The 10,034-nt window shown below is 43.4% G+C and overlaps 1 protein-coding gene across 8 annotated transcripts in view; it reads right to left on the reverse strand.

Moving 5' to 3' along the window:
- Positions 1–9,111, reverse strand: part of MUSK (muscle associated receptor tyrosine kinase) — a 45,839-nt gene extending 36,728 nt beyond the window's left edge. For 6 of the 8 annotated variants that reach the window (XM_042829450.1, XM_042829446.1, XM_042829445.1 and 3 more), the window contains exons 1-5: positions 9,033–9,111; positions 5,528–5,654; positions 2,617–2,768; positions 1,706–1,833; positions 1,060–1,201 (exon numbers count right to left, since the gene is read on the reverse strand). In XM_042829450.1, the coding sequence (XP_042685384.1) occupies positions 1,060–1,201; positions 1,706–1,833; positions 2,617–2,768; positions 5,528–5,654; positions 9,033–9,111 (628 nt within the window). Of the gene's footprint in view, positions 1–1,055; positions 1,202–1,705; positions 1,834–2,616; positions 2,769–5,527; positions 5,655–9,032 lie in introns of all 8 variants that reach the window. The other 2 variants (XM_042829448.1, XM_042829447.1) reach the window with 1 other exon arrangement.
- Between the last annotated feature and the right edge of the window lie 923 nt (positions 9,112–10,034).

Consider the following 10,034-nt stretch of genomic DNA (forward strand, 5'->3'; position numbering starts at 1 on the left):
AATATTATTTAAAAAAAAAAAAAAAAAAAAAAAGGAAGAAAGAAAATGATTGCATTTTTTAAGAAAACAGCAATCCTAGTGATTTGTAGCTGAATCTAATACATCTGACCTCCTTCCAGGAGACAGTCAATGGTTCTTTTAGAAACATGACTGTACCCTGAATAACCTCTAATAGACTAAATGTAACCTCTACAATCTTTTGAGAATTGGACAGATGCCCTTCTCTACATTTTGCTGTACAGATTGTTCAGTTCTGAGTACAAAACAAATGTAAGCTCTTCTGCTGTGTCATCCATCCCTCTTCTGGCTTTGCAAAACCTTGCTTAACCCGGACTCTCCTTTAGGATCCAGGAACAGTGAGTGCTTCATTGCCTACATTTGAGTGCCCCTGCAGCCCACTGTTCTCAGCACTGGGAAACTGAATATGATTTATACCAGAAAGCAAACACCTTCTGTAAATAAAAGAAGGACAGAACACATAAAGACCAGAAACTGAAAAATCAAATTGGTATTGGGTTTAGTGGGCAGAAAATGTGCAAGTCCTCAAAGAAAACATCTTTGTTTAGCTGAAGAACCAACCAACTCAGACGAGAAATCAAAGGGAAAAGGGAAGGATGTACACATAATGCTGCAAAATGATGTGCTGCAGCTGTCTCCAACCAGTCTCTTTACAGCAGTTTTCCAAAGCCATAAGCTTCCTACTTGTCCATCTCCACAAGTCAAACAGTGTGCTGGCGGCACCTTCCAAACAAGAAACAAGCTGATTTCTTGGAACGTGTCAGTCAGAAGGGAGAATCAGTTCCTACTCAGACCAATTTCCACCAGACCCACAGCAGCTGTGGACAGTGACCCCTTCCCCATCAAAAAGCACTGAGCATTAGTGAGGTCAAAAATCCTGTTTCTTACCCTCATTTCCCTTCCTTTCCCTTCCCCTGCCTCTTTGGCCACCCTAGGATATTTTTGTCAGTATCAAACTGGTACTTCAGGTTAACCCAACTTAGCTCTGTAGTCCCATCAGGTCAGCAGATAGAACTGGACCCCAACGCAAGGGTTACTCACCTTCCACAACCACTGTTGCAGGTTTTGAATAGGCACTGCCCAGGCTGTTTCTGGCTACACATCGATACTGTCCTGCATCTTCTCTCTGAACATTGTGGATCCTCAAATTCCCTGAATCAAGAACAGCAATGCGTGCATTCTCCTGCCAGAGAAAGGAGGGCCCAAGGTGAGAATTTTGTGTACACCCTGCATACAAGCAGCACCAAATGTCCTCTTGCAAAACTTGGGCTTACATGCATAAAACTGATTTCTGCTGCCCTGTAACTAAAGAGTCTGAGCTCAGACCTTCCTGTTCAGCACTGTCACAACACACTAATCCATCTTTATTTCTGCAGATCAGTGAATTACAGCTTCAAAAGGGCCCTCAGTATTAGCCAAGTGGTTCACCTGAATGCTATTTGTGAAACACTGACAAGTGTAATTTGTAGCATTTAGCCATGCTTGGTAGTAATAAATGAAATGTAAAACTTCAACAAACAGAAATTATCGTGAGTGTAAGCATCTGTAAGATCAGCCAAGGTTTTTCTAAATGATTTCCTCCTAGAAAGAACTTGGAAGAGCTGTAAGTGATGTTAATATTTAGTCACAGTAACTTCAGCAAATAGCAATAGCTAATAGCAATAGTGAAATTTCATTCTCTGTTCACCTTTACCACTGTTTCTCCTTTGATCCATGAAACAGAAGGTTTTGGATTCCCCATTGTAGTGCATGGAAGAACGGCCTTTAAACCTTCTATGATTTCCACATTTACAGGCGGTCGGGTTATTTTGGGTCCTAAAATTTGAAAAGGCAAAACTTGAACTGAAGGTAAGAGATAAAAGAACAGAACAAGTTCAGAGTCATCCAACAAAATCCCCTGCTGCTTTCTCTTTGTGTTGCTGTAGCTGCAAGATAGATCCTTCGTAGGGTGTGAGCTGCTTTGGAAAGTAAAACCCTTCCTTAATGCAGCAATCAAAGTTGCAGTTTTTGGACACAAAAACAGCTACCTTGCATGCATCCTTTGTTTTCAGGAGTGGGGTTTGACAGCCATTTGAAGTAGGACCTAGGCTGAAGTCCAGATCCAGATAAGAGCATTTCCAATATTGAAGAATGTTTGCATTCCAGGGTTTGACATTTTTTTTTTTTTTGCATAAACAATGCCTTGTGTGAAAGTTCAGATCTGGAGTGAATTGTTTTTAAGTGATTCAGCCTTGTCTGTAGCTCAGCAAGAAGGGCATGTAACCACAATTAATGGCCCTACATGAAAGATTTGTGACCGTGTCAGTAAAAATGATACAGGATTCTTAAAGAAAAATTTAAAAAAATCAAAAAAAAAAATTAAATTATTCAAACTCCATTAAAGGTAATGTGCGGAAAATTTGAACTCTTTTTGCCCAAAGGCAAAACATAACTTAGTCTGCACTCGCTGGCAGGAAAAAGAATCCCCCGCTCACCATTTTGGGGGAACTAAGTTTCCTTCCATGGTGTATCACCGAGCCAGCAGAGAAGCATCACCACGTGCAGGCTCCAACCTGAGGACAACTGTGGGGCTGAGAGCTCCTCTGCTTTCCCACTTACGCATTTTGACTTGCAGAGCCCCGCAGCTCTGGGCAGCTGCACCAACCCCGTTGTCCGCCGTGCAGCAGTACACCCCGTCGTCACTGTCCTCCACACTCAGGATGGTCAGGAGCTGCCCATTCCTCTGTATGCTGTACCGGGTGTCAAACAGCCTGTGGAGCAGAGCGCAGGTGGTGAGGAGACTATGTGCATATAGCCTGGAGACTGCACCATGAAAGTCAATTAATTGGTTCCACTTCTTATTTTCAGCATCTGCCGACAAGGAAAGGGACTGAAAACATCAAGATGGGCCTTAAGATTCAGTTTGGGCCTCACTAAACCGAAGAACTATTAATCACAGAATTGATAGGGTTGGAAAAGACCACTGAGATCATCTAGTACAACTATAGATCATCCAGACTACACATAGATGGCCACTGGCATGGTGGCAATGCTACATCCAACAGGTGCTGGCATCTGCCATTCTGTCCTTTCAAGGACAGGCATGAGCACCAGTAGCCTTAATGCAGCTGAGTCCTGTTTTTGGGGGGGAGGGTAGCTGGAAAAGAAACATCGGGGAAAAAAGAAACATTCAAAGACTAGAGGATGAAAGGTTAGCTATAGTTTAATGACAGCAGGATTTAACCTGGAGACCTCATATAAATGCAGAAAAGCTATGAAGTCAGAGCAACAAAGGGATGAGATTTTGCAGAGAAGCCCGTGGAGCAGAGACGACTTGTAAACAAGAGAATATTGTGCATGCATGTACATGTTAGAGAGACAGGGAGGAGTACACACAGTGAGAAAGCAAGAGGGCTGCTCTCTGATTTTCCTTGCAAAGCTGGAAAGATATGGCATAACTTTGAAGGATGATTTGCATAACATTTCATAATTCTCTCCCTCTTTGACTTTCACACTACCATGCAACTCACTCCAACAAGTGGTAGCAAAATGGATCTGACCGGAGCACTGTCTCCCAGTCTGCCACAAATCCCTGAAGCCTGAGTGGGCTGCTGGAATACGTACTGCAGCTACTGCATAATGTCTGTGCCATTGCTGATGTTACAAGATCAGCTCAGTTCAGAACACACCACTCTACTTGCACAGGTTTTTGACACCAAAAGGAACACACAGAGGATCTTCCAGAAGATTAATGCTGACAGTAGCCTCCGTCTTGGCACTTTTCCCATTGAAGCCGCATGTTTACATACTGCTTTGTTTTGGAGGTTAGCTTAGCTGTCTGTTCATGGTACTTTGACCTTGGCAAGAGAAGAAAATTTCGTAAATAAAACAACCAATATTTATTGCTTGCTTTAGTTAGCCCCTTTGAAGTCTGCTACACACACACATAAATGTACTTTTCTTCAGAAAAGGAGCCCATGATCTGATCCATTTCTACTGTGCAAATACGTTAATCCACGTTCTTGGAAAGTAACAGATATTTTCAGCTTGCCTATTTCCCTGCCACTCGTCCCAGCTTTTGTATCCACTAGCACCAATTGTGAACACCAGCACAGATTGGTGTGTTTATCTTCTGAAAGAGAAAACTGAGAGAAAACTGTGATTTTTCTTGTGACTTTATGACAAAAAAAGCATGTAATCTCCCACGGTCTCATGTGAATGACATCCTCTGCCAGATTTGACTCTCAAGCATGGTGTCATGAGTGGGAAAGGACTTAGGAGAAAGTTGACCTGATCTGGAAATAACATCCGTGGAAAATCAGACCTTCACCTCACATTAAGGGCAGTTAGAGTTAGGAGAGGACAGGAGAGGAGTTAAGAGAGTTAGGAGGAGGGTTTTGATCAGGTTCTTCTGCAGGTGATAAATGTGATTTCTGAAGGCAAGCATGCTTAAATGTAGATATCTATTTATTCTCATTAGAAAATTGATTTCCTGGCAGTAAGAACTCTTCCTGCTGTTGATTTGTCTGAGTCTTCTGAGTCAGCAGATCACAGGTGTCTTCAGTCTCCAATCCTAGCAGCAGAAACCACGCTGAAGAAGACTATCTGCTTAACATGGAGATCACTCATGAGGAACAGATCCCAACTGTGCTATATAGAGAACATTCTGTAACTTTCCATTACAGTCATTAAGAGCAAACAAGAGAGAGAAACCGATGTGAAGATATCCAGTAGATATGATGTGATTTCAGAGTTGGATGACTGAATAGAGTTTACTTTGCAAGAGCCCGTCTAGATCAATGAGGTTATAATAATGGTAGTCACTTCCATAACATGGTCTCAGTGTTGCATTTTCAGAGGCATCTTGATGCTTCATCTTTAATATATGACAGAGTAAAGCACAAATAATTCATCTACCATCAAGTGCAGAAGTGAACAAGAATTGCTTGTTGCAGCCCCCTCCTCACAAGGTTTTAAGCATAGTGTAGACGTTTAGGCAGCCAGATCTGAAGTTCTGTTCAAATACACAACATCATACTCCTCTGTCAAGGAGTGAACTGAGGCACAGAAAGAGAATTGCATATTTGTAACTGGAGAGCAAATTCCTTGCATTATTCATAGCAGAAACCAGCCATCTCCAAACTCAACATGTGAAGTTGTAAAGGATAGATTCTCCTAATGTAACAGAATGAGATTCAAAGAAAATTCAAGGCCACAGACTACCATTACCAATAAAGACAGACTGAAAACAAGACAATGTCCAAGAAAATGGCTTCCCAGAATTACTTAATAAAGCACATAACACAGCAAGAGGTTGGACTCCCTGCCCTGAGTATTGATAGCAGATTTCTGCTTTTGTTGTGGCTGGCCACATATCCAGGCAGCCCCTGGAGTGCTCCTACCACTCCTTAAGGAGTATAATTACAGCCACACTCCTGTTCCTCACCGCAGACCCATTTGATGCTTCCAACGTCACACCTTTGTTGTGGAGGAAAGCCCTGGCCCTGAGCAGTCTAAGGAGGCTCCCTACCTGATGGGAATGCTGTTGCGTGTCCATGTGATCTCCGGCTCTGGGTATGACTCCACCACACACACGAATTTGGCAACATCCTCCACCAGCGCATCCACGGTTTCCAGAGGAGTGCTGATAAAGGGGGCTGCACAAAGAGAGAGAAAGCATGAAAACCTCCCAGTGCTCGCTGGAGAGATGCGGCCAAGGAAGTCATGCCCCTGTAATTTGCCCTGTGACTCTTTGCTATCACAAACTCTTCCCTCTGCTCTCTCTACTGGGCGCTAGTCAGATCAATCTTATACATGACTGATTTTTACCAAAATGAGGCTCTTAAAGGCCCATCAGCTCTTCCAGACTTGTGATGTGACTGATGCACATCCTCTCTTTTTCTCACCTATTCTAACCAAGTGGCACTAGGGTTAAAAATGCAGTGCCTGTGTCTGACACTTTTATCGCAGACTTGTGATCACAAATCATTTGAATGTATCTTTAGAAACATTTTCCTTCACCCTGGTGAAAGTCTCTAAGAAGTGTTTGAAGGGATATGCCTTGTGAATTCATGGCAGCCTTTGCACCCCAGTGCACATGAATGACTTTAATTGAATGGCTGTGTGGAACATGCATCCAATATTTGCGGGGCTGTATTTCATTGACAGCTGTGCTGAGGTGAGTGAGCTTCATGCCATGTTCCTGAAACACTTCCTTACAAATGTTCAGCAAATGCAACAATCTTCCTGTTCCTTGCTTCCTGAAGCAGTATATGGCAAACTGTTTTCTCATGGGAAAACCCTTCCCATACTTTGTCTGCTAACTCTCCTCAGTACAATGAGATTTAGCCAAAAAACACCACCAAATTCTCGCCTCCTGCTAAGAAACTAAAAGGTACTCCAGCATAAGAGACTGATAATAATAGAAAGCATTAATAGAAAGCATTTAGCCTAATGCTTTTTTTAATTTACATAAGCGTAAAAACTAGAATGTCTTAGATTTTGGTTGGAATGAAAGCAAGGCAAGAAAGAATGGACTTCCACCACCATTTTTCCAAAGGTACCCTGACACTTCATAAACGTCGTTAGCACAAACTTGCCTCAGTATCATTTCTGGATTATATGACTTCCTATTGCATAGAAAGAAAAACTTAAAAATACAGTGAAGGTGGTGCTAAACATTACATTATTAAATGTTAATTAAAACACATCTGCATCAGATTTGTTCTTGAGATCACCACTTCAAAGTGTATCAGGTTTCCATTTATTGGGTCACTCTAGGTCATACTGAATAGAAGTAATCATCCACATGGCATCCCCAGATGAATTTCATCTCAGTGAAACCAAGTGGAAAATTTTCAGAAAGCCTAAACTTCCCTGCAACTAGCAGCTGCCCTAGGAGAATAACTTCTACTGATGGTTATCCTGTCTGCCTCAAAGGAGATGCTGTTCTTTCATGACTGAGTTTATGAGGTTTTGATGGAATTAAGACTCACTGAAATAGAGTTTTATTATCCAATTTTATACTGTACATTTTTACTGCTGTTGTCCACATGCCTTGATCTCTGGGATGATGCTTTTTTAACCCTTAGAAATGTAATGTTTGCAGTAAAAAAAATTCAAAGCAGCCAGTTTTGTAATTGCATTGTCACAATGAAAATGGCAACGTGATAAATAATAAAGATAGATTTGCTGTATGTACATGACTGTTCTGCTCTTTCAGCCAAGTGAGTCTATCAGTTTTATGTAGTGAATAAATTAATTAGCAACGGATAAGTACTTTCACTGTTTCTCCTTAATTTTACATATGACACAATTATTCTTAGTGATGTTGTCCACCTGGCATCTCCTGACAGAGAAGATACAACTCTTGCAATAGAATCTTCATGGAGAATGTTGTCCGAGCTGACCATACATCAACTACAGTTAGAACAGAGAGGGAATTTTTTACACCTAACTTCCTAAATTCTACAGCCTCAGGGAACGACCATGACAACAACACTGTGTAGTTCTCTTGTTTGTTCTTTTATTCCCCATACTAAAATCAAATACATGGCCAGCAGGGAGCATGAAGGCAGTACTCCTTTCACTGAGGTCAGAGGAAAGGGGACGCAAGCCTAGAAGTCATATGGCCTATCTTCAGGATGTAGGAAGCAGTAGAGCACACCGCCATTTTGTCAGTGTGTGGTGAGAGAGCCCCAAAATGGTTGAGATGGTGCCTCCTCACAAAGGCCATCCAAAAAGCCTAGATATCAGCATCATTCTAACCTTTTCAGGAAAGCAGTCAAAACTTATGATGCCTTAATTAGCAGATTTTAATGCAGAAAAATAAAACGTTACAATATGTATTTATCAGTATAAAGAAATAGCATTATGTGCATGCATGGGGGCTCTCTGACATTTTTAGTTAATCCTAGGGGATTAGGTAACACTGAAAATCAATTAAGCAGCACATCTGCAAAACCACTCTGGTACCATTTTTCTGGATGTCAGCTGTAGTTTCCCAAGATAGCAAAATGATCCAACGACAGTCACGGGGCCCATGGGAAAGCCAAACCCCATGCTGCACCCACCCACCAGAAGCTACCGGGCCATTTGGGTGTGGGTAATGCAGCTACCCACCATGTTTTAAGAGCAGATACCTATCTCCTCACTGCACTGTGCCACCAGGCTAGGAGGCAATCACACTCCTTGTTGATTCTCTCGCCCACCTGATCCCGTCCTATGATCACTTTGAAACAGAGTGAGGTTCGCCAACTTACACTACTGCCGTCTTAATAAGTTGACATTTTGACTTTAAAAATTTTCATAAAAAGCAGGTATTTTTCCCCATTTTGAAGCCAACCTGATTTCCATTTGTAATGGGTGAGAGCAGAAATGCTGGCCTATCTGCTAACCCCTGGACTCCTTCTTGAGGTTTACCTTGCTTTTTTTTTTCCCCTGAAGCTGCATAGCCCTGAATGCCTCCTGATTACCACTGTGGAATAAGTCCACAAGTTTACTGAATGGTAGATCCTGAACACAAGTGTTTATGTTGGCACCTAATGGACTTTAATGAGCAGATAATTTTTCAGTTCATGCATTGGCTGAACGTATGCATGTATGCAAGAGAGCAGGTTAAGGCAGTAACTCTCTGCTTCACGTAGTGGACATGTTGGACATCTGTAGCCACGTACACATGCTATGCAGATCTCAGATGGCTGTCTTTAAGCTGTGTATCCCCACAGGTAAACAACAGTGCTGGCCCTGTGCTCGGCAGCAAGCTTTGTGACAGGACATATCCATCCCACCCAGGCTGAACCCAAAGCTTTCCTCTTCCCATTGCAGCCAGACTCACTGCTATCCCTCCTCATAGACGCAAGCTATTCTCACCACCCCTCACAACAGCAACCAAGCAACTACTCAACAGACAAGCCCAAAACCAGTAGACTTTCACACATTTTTGGTAATGCCAGTCATGCTGTCCTCCCCACTGTTGGTGGAAATGCCTTCCCCTTAGCGAAACCCCCCGTTGGAGCAGAGCCCTTCCAGCAAACCTTTCTGAAGCGTCTCCGCCAGGCTGAGGGCAGCAAGGGTGAGGACGTGCCCCAGGGGCACCACCAGCAGATCTCTCATCTCTGGTCCGGACAGTGTCTGGCAGCATCGGGCCAGGCCAGCACGGCCCCGGTCCCACTGCTGCACGTTGAGCTGCCCTGCTAATGACGGAGCAGGCTCTGCAGCTCTAAGTATAATCAGGAATTCCACATCCCAGCAGCAATGATGGACACAGCCAGCTGGTGCGTATCCACTTCGGGCAGTGTGGAAACGTGGGGCTTGTGAAACAAGAGAAAGCAAATCCCTCCTGAATTCCTTCTAAGCAAACAGTGGGGAGGACAATGGGTGAGAGCGTGGCAGGGCCATACCCGATCCCAGAGCTGGGAAAGCAGCAAAACATTTCGCTCTGTGATGTGTATAAGCAGTGGAGGAAAAAGTGCTTTCCACCGGGCTTTCCTTCAGCTTTGTTCTGCTCTTTTTCATTTTTTCCTCCCCTGCCTCTCATGTGTTCTGCCTCTGTCTTATTACAACCTTTCATGATTCACTGCAATGTACCACCTGCTCCCTGCTGGTGGTATTACTTTTGTTAACAGATATCTTTGCTGCAGCAGGAGGCTGGCACAGGGGAGCTGAAAGAGCTCTGTCAAGGCTGTCATTGGTGTTTGGAAACTGCTGCAGCACAAACAGGGCAGAGTCTTGTCCTGAAACAGACAGAAATGAGCAGGCATGTTCACAGTAGGAGGGAAGAAGGAGTGCTTCACTTCATCATCAGCAGCTGGCCCAGGGGATTTGGGCACAGATGAAATATACACATTGGGTGCTAGCATTGCTAATCCCTCAGAAATACCTTAGAATCCAAGTGGTTTCTGTTTAAAGCAACAGATGGACAGTCAGAGCTTTCTTCTGAGCTCTAGAGGAGCCGTGGGCTTGAGGGCATCTCCTCACTCAGTCTGCCGCCTCCTATCTCACCAGCCTGCATCACACGATCTTTCGCAAAAATGTCA

This window comes from Centrocercus urophasianus, unplaced genomic scaffold, assembly GCF_019232065.1.
Source record: "Centrocercus urophasianus isolate 14NV4802_14NV808 unplaced genomic scaffold, USGS_Curo_1.0 seq_31, whole genome shotgun sequence".
In the NCBI taxonomy this organism is placed as follows: domain Eukaryota; kingdom Metazoa; phylum Chordata; class Aves; order Galliformes; family Phasianidae; genus Centrocercus; species Centrocercus urophasianus.